Raw genomic sequence first — 16,563 nt, 5'->3', positions numbered from 1 at the left:
TATTTCCTTTGGGTACTTCTGTGTCATATGGAGACTACATCAAAAGTCTTTTTAAGGTCAAGCTGTACCATATCTGCTGCTTCTTTTTTACCCACTAGACCAGCTATCCTGTCAAAGAAATACATCAATTTGGTTTAACATAATTTGTTTTTGACAAATCCATGTTGGCTATTTCTCATCAGTTTATTATCCTTCAGGAACTTAGTAATTCTTTCATAATTTCATTGTTGCTGGATACCAAGGTTAGGCTCCCACTTGAATAACCTCTTTGATTTTGCGTCCATTTCCACCTTCAGTTTCCTTCTTCAGAAGAGATAACATTTGCCCTTCCCTGTCTCCCACAGCCTCCTACATCCCCCATAATTTCCCTTAAATACAGCTAATAACACAAAGATTGTTTGGGCCACAGTGAATTTGTCTGGATTCAACAACCTGGACTAAGATACATTCCGGTTACAATGACCTGCTGAAGAATGTTTTCCTATCCAAACTAAGAGACAAGACCTCCACCTCTGGGCAGATGTTTATAAAGATGTACACCTAAGAAGATTTGTGAAAAAGCTATACTCTTTTTAGAGCCTACCTGAACCACTGAAACAACCAGACATTTACCCTGCCTTTAGCAGGCAGAACACGGGCCAAGGAGTCCAAGGAGGATTCTCATCTTCTGAAAACAACATGCAAAGGTAATTGACAGTTCAAGTTTACTACACTCCTCAGATATAGGAATGTGGACAACAAAGGCAACCGGTATGCTTTGCTCCAGAGATATTGTCCAGAAATCATTCTGTGCTCTACATTCAAGCCAAATAACCAATTCTTTGTAAGGTTTTACATGGAATTCCAAGAAGGCACCATGTACAGTACTCAGCATTAAATAACACTTGATTTCTCATTGGTTACAGGCACCTGCTATCACAGTGTATTCTTTCTGACTACCACAGGATTATTAATTTCAACTTTATTAGAATGTATGGCATTACTCAATTTATTTGAATTGATTATACCTTTAGAAGACCTAAATGTATCACTTGTGAGGGGGCACTGAAAAAAATGCAAGAAAAGCCATTCTGTTTTATCTTATCCCACCTCAAACCCTGTAATTCTATAGTTTAAAGGAGACTGAAAGAGGTTCTATCCATTACTATGGTAGTGACAGACTGTAGCTGGGGAACAAAAGAATCCAAATAGGGAAGACATTGTTAATTTAGCTAGGGACAGAGTTATTCTTCTTGACTACACAGAAGTTTCTACAATGCTCAGTGTACCTGTTTCAGATTAACACATCCAGCTAATTGGGTTTCTAAGGGCAATGCCTACTCTGCATCAATGTTCCGCTGCCCTCTAGTTAATCAGAGATGTCAATAATGTGTGAGATTAAAAAAAATTATTAGCAAAACAAATCAGCTCTTGCAGCGTTTGTCACTTATTAGCTGTCACCACAACAAATGCCTGTTCATTTGGTATTTGGGAGAAGATCAGTGATTTTTTTGTTCCTTCTTTACTACAATAAGTGCTTTTAAGTTCTTAAGCTGTACAGATAGGTTAAGGACTCAGCTGAGCACGCTGTAGTGTTGATGCCAATTTGCACACTCTGTATATTTAAAAGAAAGGCAATCGTTATGCCAAACTTCTCATTAGCACTCATTTACAGACATAATGGCTCAAACTAAGCAAGCAGCCTGTGACTCTGAGGTGGAATGAAGCATCTCAAGGAAAGCCTAAATCTGACTTCCTTTCTGCTTTGGAATAATTGTGCATCCACCCAAAGCTCAATTAAACTGCAAATAACACGTTTAGTCTCCTTTCAGCTGTTCCCACAATTTATCATTGCATTTGCAAGTTATCAAAGATCTTCTCTTTAATAAGATTCTTCTTCCCAGACCTTTTCCCTTGCATGCCCAAGAATCCAGAAATGGAGAGTGCGGTTTGCTGCATTTATGCTACAACATTCATTTCCATCAGCAGAGTGACTTGGTGTGCTGCATTCGGCATTTCCTGCTACTGGTTGTGAATGGCAATGCTCTTACGTGAATGTGGCTATCTGAAACAAATACCACAGGAACACTACAAATGAGAGGTTGCGCCAATCCTCTTTTGCATTAACTACCTAATTACGTAAAAACTTTCTTCGGAGCTATCTGAAACCACTGAACTACACTGCAACACACATTAAAGTAACCGTAAGTTGTCTGCAGCGAAAACAACCAGCGAATTTACCCTTGATTATGTTCAGCTAGAAATTCTACCCTAAGTTTGTGCGATTTTTATTACAACATGAATCACTGAGCATTTAATATGAAATCAGCAGAACTGCAAACAAGGCTGTCAAAGTCTGTTTCTCTGATATATGAGAGGATGAGGTCCCACTAATGAGGCCTGATTCTCCCAGAGCAATAATAATAGTAAAACCTACAAGAATGAATGAAGATACTGTTATTAGTCTAATACAGATTGAACGAGTTGGCATTCAGGAAAAAAATTACCCTGGTCTCAGTACTTACTCACTGAATTACAGCTAATCTGATGCACTAATCAAAGAAGAGAAAAAGAAAGGTCGTTACACTCCACAGTTAAAAAGAAAATGGGAAATTGTTCTTATCCAGTCGGGTACTTTTACGTAACATGAATTTGGCTCTTCCTTCAGGTCACTAAAATGAGAGAGATTTGCTGGAAGAAGAGCGCCTCAGCCGGAGGCACTGGTCCACCTCTGAAGCTCCCTGAGTAAATGGAGGGTTTTCACTAACTTCAATAGGATGTACACCTGCCTTTCTGTGGCCATTTTGAAAAGCAAAGAAAAGTGGTTCAGGGAGGGTAACTGGCAAGCAGCACTAACTGCAGACCACTAACTCCCTACAGCAAGAGATGTGGACAAGGGAGGGCAGGCTGGCTGCGTCACTTGGAATTGCTTCCAGACTCTTGTGCAAGTCTCTTTCATGCCTCTGTCAGGAATACACCCGGGAAGTCATGCACTGAAGATGCAAACATAGAGGTGCATTTTTTGGCTTTCAAAAACAATGTGTCCAGCTTCCTCCAGATGCATAATATTAATCCTATGTGAAAAGGTGAAATGAAAGATTAGTGCTGTGCGAAAGCAAGGAAAGTTGGCAAAGCCCACAGCCAGCAGGAAGTCTAATCAAAAGAATAATTAGAGCCACAAGAAACCCTCTAGCCTGCTCGAGCCCTTCCTTAAAGACTATCTTTAGTAATTGAGCAGTATTGCTAATGATTTAGTGCATGAGCTACAGAACTACGGCAGTTAGTGGGTTAGTGCTCTCATACTGACCGTGAATTGTTGTGAAGCTGATTTACATACAGCTTTATAAGAGAATGCTCATCAGCCACAGGACTGGCTACATTTATACCCCCAAGTAACCTGAATGATTCAAACAACGAAACCTTGTTAATACTCCAAAAAGTAAGCACAGAGAGTAGCATGTTCACAGTGAATTCTTTAAAGTAAATGCAACTTATAACCATTTAGAAAGAACAATGACTTGATGGTTTGTACGTTTGTTATTTTTTTTCTTTCTAAATAAACAGATGCAATTGAAATGTATAAGAGTTAAAAATAATGACAACAAGCTGTGAAGCTCTTAAAATGAAGTTAGGGAAATGAAACAAAGGTTACAATAGCACTTATTATATAGAATTGTTTTATATATCAGGGTATTATTAGCTTAAAAAAAAAAAAAAAAAAAAAAAAAGATAGAACCGACCCCTGCATCATGGAAACTTTGGTGGTGTAAGTATGTGATACTGAATGCTTAGTCTGAGTACTTATGGTTGTGGGTTTTGCCTCCTGCAACAGGGATTGATGGGGATTCTCTGTCAATCAGTTCTTCCTCCAGGAGGAAAATAATTCTAATGGCCCAGAGACCACCTACATTTAATGCTGACAGTTAAGCAGTCAGCTGAACTACTAAAGAAGACAAAGGTAAAATGATCAGGAATTTTTCACACATAAAAAAAATAAAAGTTGCACAGTAAACTGTGCTGTAATTATTCCTGCAGGTTGCCAACATACATGGCAAAGCATACTTCTTTTGAAAGGGACTTCTTGGGCATAAATAGAAGCAATAGATATACTCTTATAGAGCATTGCTTTTAATACCTGTCTTGGAGAGTCCACATGTAAGATTATTCTGCCTTGTCCCAGCACATAAAATCCCATATATACCAACTTTAGAAACAAATCTGCAGGCAGCAGACATAGGGTCTGCTTTGGGGCCGGCTTTCAAAAAGCATTTTGGATGTACCCAGAAGCCTCCTGCACTAAGATTACAACGAGAGTTTACAGTTTACAGATCCCAGTACCAAAGTTCATAAATCAAAGTAGTAACCAAACATCTTTACTTTGACATTTCAGTGTTGCACACTGAGGATTTCTCTTCTGTGTTAGAAAAAGGTATTGGTGTATACCCAGAGATCGTGTTTTGTTATTAGGGAACACTGAAGCACTGACAAATACAGCAAGGACCAGGCAATAAAATGCACTTGAGGAAGACATATCACTCACCTTCCCCAACACAGCAAGATGTTATTTCTCTGCTGCTTTTTCATCTGTGTACATTGGTAGGCTTACACAGAGGTTGGATGAAAAAGCCAGCAAATGCTACAGATGTATTTTGGACACACAAGCCAAAATACTGGGCCAAAATGTACACACTCAGCTGCAAGCACCTTTTCTTTGGGATTAATATTTCTGATCGTTCTTCTCTGTATTATTTCCTGAAGACTCACCATATTCCAAGACAGCCCTTTCTCTCTTGTAACCTTTAGGGAAAATCAGAATGGCATAACAGAAGGAAGGATACCATTCTATAAGTTGTGAGAATGAATACATTTTCCCTTTGTTCATATCTTGCAGCATGATGCAACCATTCCCTATAGGTAGTGGTATGACCCAACCTCTGTACCCACAGCTCTGCAACTTCTACCAAATGGCTGCAGAGGCCCATTCTCAGCCTCTGGCAGTGGATGACTGAGTTGCATTTGAGCACATTTAGTAGAACTTTAGGGTCCAAATAAGAACCCGAGCTCTACACTCCACTGTGAGGAGTCTGCAGTGCCCCTTCCTCATCTCCCCACATAGGTATCTGGGTATTTTTCTGCTCACATCTGCTAATTTTATTTTGCCTTTTTTTCAGGAGGGAGATTAGAAGCGGAAACCTCTACCATCCTCATATGGTGATTTAACATAAATTAAAGCAACAACTCACCTTCTGTTGGCAAAGGGACTTCCTGAGGGAACAGAGTGGGAGAAGAGTGTGTCATTCATGCTGGTTACAGGTCGGGGGGGCCTAAAAAAAGGTAAAATATCTAGTTGCATTTATTTGGTACAGAACAATCAACCAGCAACAGTATTTACAGACAATTAAGTAAGTTTCTTGTTTAAATGAACACTATGGCTGGCATCTTCTGCTTCAAGTAATTTGCCCCTAAAATACACAGCTTTTCTCAGATTTATCCATAGCACTGTGCTCCATGCTACTATTTCCCCACAGTGACCACAGCGTACCCAATACCCCTCACTATCCCATAAAATACTTGCAGTACAAAACTGCCTTAAGTGCAAAGCTTTTCAGCTGGTATATTAAACCCCTAAATCAAAATTTAAAATAACTTCCTAGTTTAAAAAGGGCCTATTAATAATGATGGTTTTATTATTGCATTTCTTTATTTCCCACTCTTACTAAAACTGAAATGAGAAGGAATATTTCCTCTGCTTTCTTTTATTGCCTCCTCTTAAAAATACTTCGTGCACAATCTTTTTTTTTTTTTTTTTGTGTCCATCAAAGCAAATTTTTCCATTCTTAATGGACTTCTTATGTAACACAAGGCAAAAGAAATGAAAGTTTTGGAATAAAAACAGGAAATATGATACTAAAATCTGGGAATAGAAAGATGTAGGATTTTGCATGCTTATGGGACAATACACTTTTTAGCCCCCGTCTTCAGACCCATGGGCAAAACTGCAGATCTAGTCAGTCAGAAATTTGTGTTAGGAACAGTTATGTGTCCTGTGTACTTATCTCTGGATGAAAAAGTGTTAAGTATTATTTGCTGTAAACTGCCCCATCAGAGCTAGGAAGAGCTTGGGTGAGGCCATGATGGATGATTCCATGATAATGGAAAAGTTACTGTATGATGAGCTTTGACATACACAGACCTATTTTCCTCCAGCAAGTGTACTAAAGAAAAATACTCACCAAGTATCTCTTTTGCAGCCAAAATGAAATGGAAAAGAGAAAATTAATTAAATTGCCAGTTTAAAAACACATGATTTAAGTACAGCACTGGACAATCTTCATTCCAATGACCCTGATTCTATATAAAAAAAAGATGCTTCTATGCATAAAAGGTCACTGACACTGCTTACATATGCAGTTACTCTTGTGTGCAGATGTCTCTAAACTCCAAGGCTTAGCTAAACTTCTGTGATTAGCATTTGCTCGTCAGTTCTTCTATAAAGAAAATTTAAAATGAATCTGAGCTTTCCCAAGTCAAGTTTCTGCAAGGTTGATGCCCACTGTCACATTCCTCAGGTTTATCTTGAATTTCAAATGGATGCTCAAACACACCTACAAAGACCTATTTAAGTTGGTGATGTGGTAAAACAAGAACAGCATCCCTTGTGGTAAAACCAAGGAAAACTCTTACCTATCAACCTATAAATGCAAATCTTTCAGAGGTTATTTCTAAACTTGTGAAAGCGAGTGATTAAGCTCTCTGATGTAAGTGAACTGGTGATACTCAGTCAACTTTCTCAAGGAGGCAAAAAACACTTCAAACAATACATCCTAAAAATGCTACGTAATAATGCATACAGCATAACACATGTCCATAGCAAAACAAAACAAATAATAACAGGAATTTTACAAAGTAGTCGTTGCTGGTCTAAATTATCCCTACTGATGTCAAAAATAATGCTCCTACTGGCTTGGATGCAAACAACGTTAGGACACTGCAGAATGTATTTGAAAATCCCTCTGACCAAGCCACATAGTCCTTGCAGAATATGATGACATTTTTTGTTGCCAATCTTAGCTATGGAAAAGCAAAATCTCCCCTTAGTAATTCCTCCATCAGATTAACTACCCATTGAAAACTATTCAGAATGAGCCTTAGAGATATTACTTAATTGAAAATCTTGTGTGGCTTCAGTAAAAAAGAAAAATCCTGCCGCCATTCTGTCTGCTACCACTCCTAAATGAAAGAAGGATAAACAGCAAAGATAGTATAGTAATACAGAAAGTACTTGTCCTCATTTAAGGAAGAAACTACTAAAAAAAGGATACTGTTTTGTTGCCAGAATTCTTCCATTAAACGCACGTATAAAAACCTTTTTGCCTGGATTCTCGCTCAGAGCTGTTTCTCTCAACTTCCATTATGTTTAAAAATAAAAATCACATTGGCAAGAAGTTATTCTCAATGAGGTACCATGGCATATTTCTCCCCTCAGTTAATTTATGTGAATTATGCCGTAGATCATGCTACCTCCACAACTTAGTGGTTTTTCACTCACATCCCATTATAGCCAATATAGCTATATTGCCTTCAATCTACGGATAAAGAGAAATCCTATCATAAAACAAAATAGATGGTGGCTCGTTCTCACATCCAATCACTCTAAATTATGCCCATATAGCTAGGAAGAGGGGAAGGCGTTAATTTCGCAGCAAAGACTTGGAACAGATCCTAATCAATTACGGTACCTTCTCCTTCCCTTACCTAACTGCACTCAGCCCACTCACAGCAGCCCAGCTTTTACTAGCTGCCATCTTCCAGCATGTCCTGAGGCCTCAGAGGACCTCAGCCACTATGGAATGGAGGCTTCGGTTTTGGTTCCATGCTTCCTGGCTTTCCAAACCTGCCCTGAGATGTGAATGGCCCAGTTCTGCCCTGTGACATTACACTGCCTCAACCAGCACAGCCACGCTTTTACACCAGGCAGGGCAGAGTGATAGCTCAGCAAATCTATCTCTGGCTGATGTGCTCCAAAGAGCTGCTCCACGAGGAGCTGTGCCTTATAGCAACTTGTCACTGCCTAACTGCTGGGGCACATCAAATCTGAAAAGCAGAGCATGCTTTTAGGCCTTGGAAGACTTTTAAAACCACACAAGGAAGGATACAAAAATATAAAGATAACAGGCCCTTTCCAAGTGACTTGTCAACTAAAGGTGCAACTTATGCACTCCTACAGCTGGTCTCTGAGGTCAGTTGAAGTCACAGCTCCACTGAAGTCAGTGAGAACTCTGACACTGAATTCGACAAAATTGGTCACTCTGCTTTTCTCTGGTGCCCCATGTCACTACCTTTGATACACTGCCTACAGACTAATGTTCTAAGCATGAACACATCCCAAAGTGCTGAAAATGTATGACATTCTCTGCTTCTGAGGAGAACAGAGACATACCAACACTGTGTCCCATACTTGATCATATGCAGATATTTCACCAACCTCCTAGTGAAGACACAACAGAAGCACATTTCTGTATAATTATCTCTCTCAGCAGATTTGCACTTGTGATGCATTGAACTTGGTAACGACACAGCTGCCTCCTACTCTGTTCAGAGCTACAGCATCTAGACTAGGTATAAGCAACCCCCACAACAAAGCTTACTTTCTCTAGAGCACACAGATACTTACACAATATGAGCCAGGTTTAGAGGTTTTTCAGGCTGGTCAGGGAACATTGGGTGCAAAGGTTCACGGCTGGAAGCACAGCTTAAAGACTTGCTAAGTGCATTAGTTAGCTTCTTAGCAGGTGATTTCTGGGAGGAACAAGGAAGGTAGAGGTAATGTGGAGAAGTAAGGTGCAAACTGCTTCTGCTGTAGGACGCACAAAACAACAGGAAGCTCTACTGCTCACATCAATAGGACTGATATTCCCCCATCCTCTCCCACCCAACTCCAGCAAGCCAAAGACCATTCAGATTGGAGAAAAGATTGCTCTTACCTTCAGCTGCAGGGATATATCTATACAGACAGGTGCAATTGCCATGTGTCCCTGCAATGCTGTGCTCAGCTAACACTGAAGGGAGGTCTCCCAGGCTGGAGCTGGCCATAACTCACTAGCTGGCAATGTGAACTGAACCTATCTGTTTGTGCCTATCTGTATATTTTACTGTTCAAGACACCATCCACTTTCTAGTTGGGGGTCAGGTACAGACTTGCTACATTCTTTCACCCCGTCAAGACTGTTTCCCTCCTCAGCTCAGTGCCTTATTGCTATAAAGCTCATCTTCACCTCCCCATTACACTGGTGAACGAACCAGGACCTGGGAAATCTCACACAAATGCGGCCAGAATTGCACCAACACGGTAGCAGCGTGTGAGAAGGAGCTGACATACTGTTATTGCCACCTAAAGACTGAAAGGCTCTGCGCAGAAAGCATGAGTTCAGCCTCAAACCCCACTAGTTTTCCAACAGTACTCATAAAAAAAAAATCAACACACTCTGCTTCAGTTTTGTTTGAGCACTCCTTGCAGTTGAACCCTTTCCTAGATATGAGCTTGGAGACTGAGGACCCCTTTTAGCCTTTTAGTGAAAGATTCTTGGGGAATCCAATTCACCTCTCTGTGACTCAGCTTCTCAGCCAGTTAAACCCAGGCTGATGATCCTTACACTTCCTCCTCCCCCACAAAAAAGCAGCTCAACAGGATGAAATTTAAAATGCTTTCAGAAGTTAGCAAGAGAGGTATTGTATATATGCACATGCATGGTACATAAAGTTATTACTGTAATCAAGGTAATAATGAAATATTTCTATTACACAGTTCCAAACTAAATATGTAAAGTTCATGCTTTTTCTCACATATTATAAATGCAATTTTACTCTGAATTCAGATCAGTTGAACTCCACCACGTATTTTAACACCTCTAACCTGCATGTGGAGCTTGATACAGATTTATTATGGATAATGCTAACCTGTTTTGAATGAAGCTAATGAACACTATAGAAAGGCTATTTCGTACTTGAAGGAAAATGTTTGTTTCTGACTACGAGGCATTTGAAACCATTAGGTATAGTCGTGCTTTGTCTTCTGTTGAGCAAAAATCTGATATATCAAAATGATTTCTTGCCTATAACTTCAGTTCTCTTGCTACAGCCAAAAATGGTTTTATAGCACAGATTGCTGTAAGTGGAGCCAGAGCTAGGTAGCTGTCATTCCCTCATTCAGAGACCAAGCTCAAGTCATTATGCCTACGCAAAAAGCAGCAATTAAGACCCACAAAAACATTCACAGACCCAGATCTGCTCTGAGGCAGTGCAGGGCCATGTGACCAGCATACAGAGCAAATCACACCAGATTTAACCCTTGTTAAACCTCCATCAACAGTAAGACTGCTGCTTTATAGATGTTAAGTTTCAGAGCTTTGCTAAGAAGCATACAAAAGGCACTGTGTGCGTGTGAGTTGTTGCCTCACTTATCATTTTCTTTTATAATAATTACACTTTTGTCACATTTGAGATCAGTCAGGATTTGTCCACTGGTCCCTGGTTGAGCACCCTGAAGGATGGGGAGGCTTGGGGACCAAGGGCTGTCTCCAGACCCCTCACCTGATGCCCTGGAAAGGGTAAGGTAGCTGTCAGCGCTTCTGTGCCAGCTTAGAGAAAGTATTTAATGACAAAAAGGCTGGTCTGCTTTTCTCCATGATAAACACTGCCATGGATGGATCTAAGCCTATGACCACGCTCAAATCTACCGTGCCAGAATCACCCCAAAATCTATTGTATAATCCGCAGCCACTTGGTTGAAAATACTGATGAGGCAGCATTAAGCCAGTTCACCCACAGAGAGCCAGCAGTGCCCAGCAGGGACAGCTGGGGACAGTCCCACGGGAGCAGGAAGACTTACTGTGTGGCTGGTGCTCTGCGCTGGGCAGCACGGCTGTCACACACACGCACCCTGCATCCACGCTCCAGAAAGTCTGTTCCCACCTCTGTGCTCTCCTGCCAGCTCCCCGGGTGCAACTTCCCCGACAGGCTGCTGATCCCAACCAGCAGTCCCTGCCGGGAGCCCCCACCCCAGGGCAAAGCGCCTGTGGCCAGGCTTGAGCCTCCCCTTACCCATGACGTGTACTCTTTCATTTGGTGCTGGTTGCTGTGGGAACCGCTGGCATGGCCTCTCCAGAAACAGTCCTGACAGAGCTGGTAATTGTGGCATTGCTGGCAGCGGTAGCGGAACCCCATCATGCTCTCGCTGTGGCAGTAGGAACACTCAACGGGATGGAAGACTGTGGGAGAGAGACGCCAAGCTTTAACCCCAGGCAGAGGAACCCAAGAAAAAGCTGATGTGAAAACCTCTGAATGGAAGGGTGAATCTTTTTTTCCTAGGAATCTGTGACATCAGGTGCTGTCTGCAGCTCTGATCTACCGAGCTCTATGCACAAAAACTCGTGTGCCCCTCCATGAATCTGGCCTAAGCCCCTGACTTCTGCTGGACATATATCTGTATCACTGCTTGCAGCAGCAAGAAATATGTTCAAACTGTATCTAAGGAAACATAAAGGAAATATGCAAGAAGGAACATCCCCTGCAGACTTCAGCTATGCTGCTGGGGGAAGCTGAATAGTTTGCTGTGCTGTTAGGAAGTTGATGTCATTTAGGCATACAGAATTACACATTTGGCTCTGGGTGTCTTACTTTGGAAATGTGGCCATTGACAGGACCAGCTTGGTCCTGCTCTCTGCTCCCCTCAGAAGCAGGCAGCAATGAGGCTTCAAGCACTAAGGCGTCACTCAGGACATTCTGAACCCCCCTCCTGGCACTTCTGCTATGTGTGTTCCTCTCTCTTCACCATACCATGTGTCATACTTATCACAGGACACTGTACTTCTCTGTCTAACCAAACACCTGCTCTTCCCTTGTGAGGTTCAGTCTGGAGGATTTAGATCAGTCTAAGTGTGTCAGGCTTTCATTTCCTTGCCAGAATTTCACAGCAGGAAAGGTTTGTGCTCGAGGCTGGGAAACTGTGCAGAGCCAATAAGGGACAATTCTGTGACAGGGATGGATGAGGAGAGCAGGAGGAAGCTGATGGATGACAAGACCTGGAGGAAGGTGGGGTTGACTGCTGGCTTTGTAGCCAAGGAGGACTTAAGACTGTCACCTCATCCACCCTTATGCCTTTAAGTGGAAAGGGGTTTTAGTACAAGAAGATGTACAAAGTTCTCTGTCTTCTGTTATCACCACAATGTCTGGACATCCTGACTTCCTCCAGACTCATTTACTTGTAAGAAATACAATATTAAAATTGGCAGTGTCGGTCATTCTGGAGAGCAGCAGCATGTTGGTTTGGAGCTGAGAAACTTGCCATTGTTCTATGATTTCTGGTTACTGGTATTCCACACCATAACATCATGTAGTGAACTGGGAGTTAAAGTGTTAATGCAAAATCCTTTCACTTCACTGGTCACTGAACCAGGCCAAACCAGCCTTTAAACAGTTGACAAAACCTCTTCCAGAAGTACCTGTGGTATTGTACACAGTTTGTGGGGTGCAATTCAGTGGCCACATGCTGAAATGAGACAGGCAGACTTTTCAGTTCTGCTCCTGCACTTTCAGTGTGGCAGCACTGCCTGTGTCCCACAGAAATCAAATATGAAGGGTTTGGCTGGAGGACTCCACTTTGTGAGTGTGGATTATTTCCAAGGTGCTCAATGAGTTTCGAGTCTGAAAGACGCTTCTGTACAGAGATAAGCAATGTGTTCAATGCAAATAACCAAATTAGCTAATCTTGGTCCTTCCCTGTCTTAATGTCTGTCATCTACTCATTTTGGGGAAGGACAGTCCTTATGGAAGAGACATCTCACAGTTAATCTTCATCTTCCATGCAAGAAAAATGTTAAGGAGGAACCTGCAACTTCCTTGCTCCTTTTCACAGTATACTGCCTGGCAGCATAGGCTTAGGAGGAGATCCTTTCCTAAGGACCTCCTGGTATTTTGCACTGCACTGCCCTTCTCTTGCCAAGAATATCACATGAACGGAAACTACCAACCTGTTCCTCCACTACTGCCATATGTCACAGCTAATAAAAGCCATGGCCTTGAAGTATGTGAATGAATCAAATCCTATCACCCTTTGCTTATCCAGAGCACAGGAGGAGTGGACAAGACCAGGATAAATTCTAAAGGACAGCAAAACTTCACCACAAAATTAGAGGATTGCAAGGGTTGGAAGGAACCTCTGGAGATCACCAAGTCCAAGCCCCTTCCTAAAGCAGCTTCCCTAGAGTAGAGTAGCCCATTTCTGTTTGAAGGATCAACAGGATTCTTCAAATATTTTACCAGTAACTGTAAAAATAGACATGGAATTAATGAACACAGCACAGTAGCTCCTATAAGATCACCCACGGAGTGAGAAAATCCTCATACAGAAGCTTATTCTTGTAATGTAGGTGTTTGTTGTTGTTGTTGTTTTTTTTTTTTTGGTTGTTGTTTTTTTTGGCAACAGCTCTTACTTACCATTTTCAACATTTGCCAGCCGATGCAGAAGTGGTAACCACACCAGACACTGTGGCGGAGGATCAGACATGAGAGTATCCAAGAAAGTGTTTAACGTGACTTTTTTCTGCTCGAATAAGAAAACAAACATGCACAAAGAAATCAGTAATCAGATGTATCAACAAGATTTTATCTTGTCCTTAGAGAAACAGTTGGGAACAAGCTTGAGATACTCTTTACTCGTAACCTTTGTTTACTGAAAAAAAACAACTGAAAAAAATACCAACAATTAGGAAACACGGACTATTTTCAGGAGTCAGAATTTGTATTACTAATGACTTCCATGAGGCTGGGTTGGAGATTCCTTGTTCCCACTCACTAGAATCATCCTCTAGAGTCATTGCCTGAACATCCTTTGTGAATAACGTTCACATTTACATTGACATATGTTTTGAGTACCCTCTAAAAAACACAAATGAATGTAGGGTATCACTGTGCATAGCTAACAGTAAGCAAAGAATGGCTGATAGTCCAACAAAGACAAAAAAAAATGACAAGGGAGTATAAGTCCAGAAAACAATGCAAGATATGGGCAGATCATCACAGCAGATTGTGTCATAGCCTTCGGGTCATGGTAAGTGGCTGTGGGAGAACTCTGACTCTGGGACCTTGAAAACATTAATTGTCTATACCTATAAGCAATACACTGCTCTGTCTTTCAAAGAGATTTCAGCTCCAAAATATCCTTGTTGATTTAAAAATCTAGTATCAGGTCTTAAGTTTCTTAGATGTCCGGAATCACACAAACCTTAGTTCAGTCATTTTTTCAGACCTACAGGTGATGTTTCAGCTTCAGATATCTCTTCTGTAAGTCCTTCCACTTTCCTATGTAGTACACTGGCTACAGAAGGAGTACTAAAGTACACAGCTACTGGTTGGTCGAAGAGGGGGAGTCCTTAAGAAATCAGAAACTGAGCCTTAATTTAAAGTAAGATTAAGATAAAAAATACTAAGTCCACTTGAGAATATGTGCAGGTGTAATTTATAGACATATGTATCTAAGTGGCATCCCCACATCCAAAGAGATTGCTAAGTTTTCATATTTGATTAAGTACTGCCTTGACTTGCTGAAGAAGGGTGGTAACCCTCATCAAAAAGGAAAACAGCAGCTATGCAGTGACATACACTATCTTCACGTGTAGTGGAGTGCTTTTAGGAGCTGAAATTTCCAGGTGGAGTGCCTCAGCTGCATTTATATACAATTGCTGCCAGATGTAAAGAAAATCACTATTTCTCTGATACACTGAGCTGGAAAAAATACACTGGAAAACTTTGCACTCTAGAGCAATCTCAAGGTTGAAATATTTCAAGATATTGGTAAACATATAAAGGTTTCTATCCCTAAGACAAGAGAAAATACCTTAGGCTATTTTTGAAAACAGTCTTGATTCTTTAAAGAGCAGAAGTAGCTGGAAGACAAGATTTAAATCTTAATGAAATACAGCCTTTTCTCTGCCATACTTGCAGTATGGAAGTTCAAACATCCAGTCTAGAAAGGGTAATTAAAGCTCTGCCAATCCCCCATGTCAGCTTGTGTCAATGCACTACCAGAATAACTACAACCTGCTTGTTGTATGGATGACCTTCCCAGAGTGAATAGCCAAATCTGGGAATAGGGGGTTTCTCCAGTGCCCCAGCTGTAGGGCTGAGCACAACTTGTCTCCTTTCTGCTCTTGCTGGAAGGTAAGTTGGCAATGCACCCACAAGCATCCTAAGCAAGCAAACAGATGGGGAGACAATAACAGCTCCTCCACAATAGTTCAAGCTTTTGCATGCAACTATAATTTAAAACAGTGGCAACTAAAACAACTTTGCTTCACCGACAGCATTATGGCTGAAGGGGTCGAGTGATCATTCCCCCGATGGTCACTGGTTTTATGGATAGAGAGAGCAGTGCCCCTTGAAAGGGCACCAGCAGAACAATTTCCATACATTTTAGAAGACATGTTTCCTTCTGCAGTTTTTACCAGCTGCTGGGAAAATAGAAACAGAAAGTTGTTTTCTAAATATGTCACATGCAGATGGAGTCTGGCTTTGTAGAATAACACTTAGCCAAGTGCTAAGAAAAAGACGTTAGCGCCTCTTTTTTTTTTTTTTTTTTTTAGTATGGGATAAAAAGAGAAATTAAAAATATGGCTTTTAGCATCATAGCATTTTTTAACATGAATACAATATAATGTCACATTAATCCTATCCATGGGGAAAAGTAGCGGCTATAAAACTCCTTTTTGAGCCACAGATCCACATTCTGACACATGAAATCATTGGCTCTGCCTGGCATTTCCATAACTTCCATACATTTGCTGATGAGGAAATGCTGTTTCTATTTTGATCAGTCATTGCCTCCAGCAGTGGCTCAAAGGCAGAGGAATGCACATGGTTTACTCAAATGAATGAATACAATGGGGAAGAAATAAACATTTCTTCAACAGGTAAATTCCTTTCAGATGCAAAATGAAATGGATTTGGCATCACAAGCAGAAGATCATGCCCAGAATTTATTTATTCCCGTGACATCGAGGAATCTGCTAACTATGTGGCTGAGCTGCTTCTGGTAGCCCAAAGTGAGAGCAAATGGAGGTGGCTAACTGAGCACCTCACTTCCCTGCATTATCGCTCTGGGAGCGTGGGGACAATGGCTAGAAGTGAACAGACACAAGATGCACTGAAGTCCTACAGAAAAAAAGATGAGTGGTGTAAATGTGTCAGAGGTCTCCCTTCTAGAGCAGAATATGTGTACTGGGTCGATAATATGCCTGAACATTCTGTTCTAGGGCAGGCAAAGTCTAGGCTAAGAAGATGTGTGTATCTATGGATAATCAAAGTACCAATTATTTTTTACATAAAGATATTCAGAGACAGCCATCAGACCATCAATGTAACTTCCTAGCTGTATATGATTATGTTACGATTGCATGCTAGAAATTTTTATTTATTTTTTAATTAATAGTTCAACCTGATTGTGTTTTTTAGTGAAATGATCTGGTTTACTCAGGAAAGTGATATTTTGAAACATATATAAGACAAGGAAAAAAAACAAATACAGCAAAA

General features: G+C 41.0%; 1 protein-coding gene across 26 annotated transcripts in view; it reads right to left on the bottom strand.

Moving 5' to 3' along the window:
- DTNA (dystrobrevin alpha) overlaps positions 1-16,563 on the bottom strand; it is a 189,943-nt gene that overhangs the window by 35,969 nt on the left and 137,411 nt on the right. For 11 of the 26 annotated variants that reach the window (XM_015855521.2, XM_015855525.2, XM_015855519.2 and 8 more), the window contains exons 7-12: positions 13,474-13,579; positions 11,080-11,246; positions 8,654-8,778; positions 6,213-6,221; positions 5,223-5,303; positions 3,287-3,376 (exon numbers count right to left, since the gene is read on the bottom strand). In XM_015855521.2, coding sequence (XP_015711007.1) covers positions 3,287-3,376; positions 5,223-5,303; positions 6,213-6,221; positions 8,654-8,778; positions 11,080-11,246; positions 13,474-13,579 — 578 coding nt within the window. The remainder of the gene's footprint in view (positions 1-3,286; positions 3,377-5,222; positions 5,304-6,212; positions 6,222-8,653; positions 8,779-11,079; positions 11,247-13,473; positions 13,580-16,563) is intronic. The other 15 variants (XM_015855527.2, XM_032442706.1, XM_032442717.1 and 12 more) reach the window with 3 other exon arrangements.

The sequence above is a fragment of the Coturnix japonica genome, chromosome 2 (assembly GCF_001577835.2).
Source record: "Coturnix japonica isolate 7356 chromosome 2, Coturnix japonica 2.1, whole genome shotgun sequence".
In the NCBI taxonomy this organism is placed as follows: Eukaryota; Metazoa; Chordata; class Aves; order Galliformes; family Phasianidae; genus Coturnix; species Coturnix japonica.
Note: the sequence above shows the minus strand (reverse complement) of the source record. Positions and strands in the feature narration are given on the sequence as shown.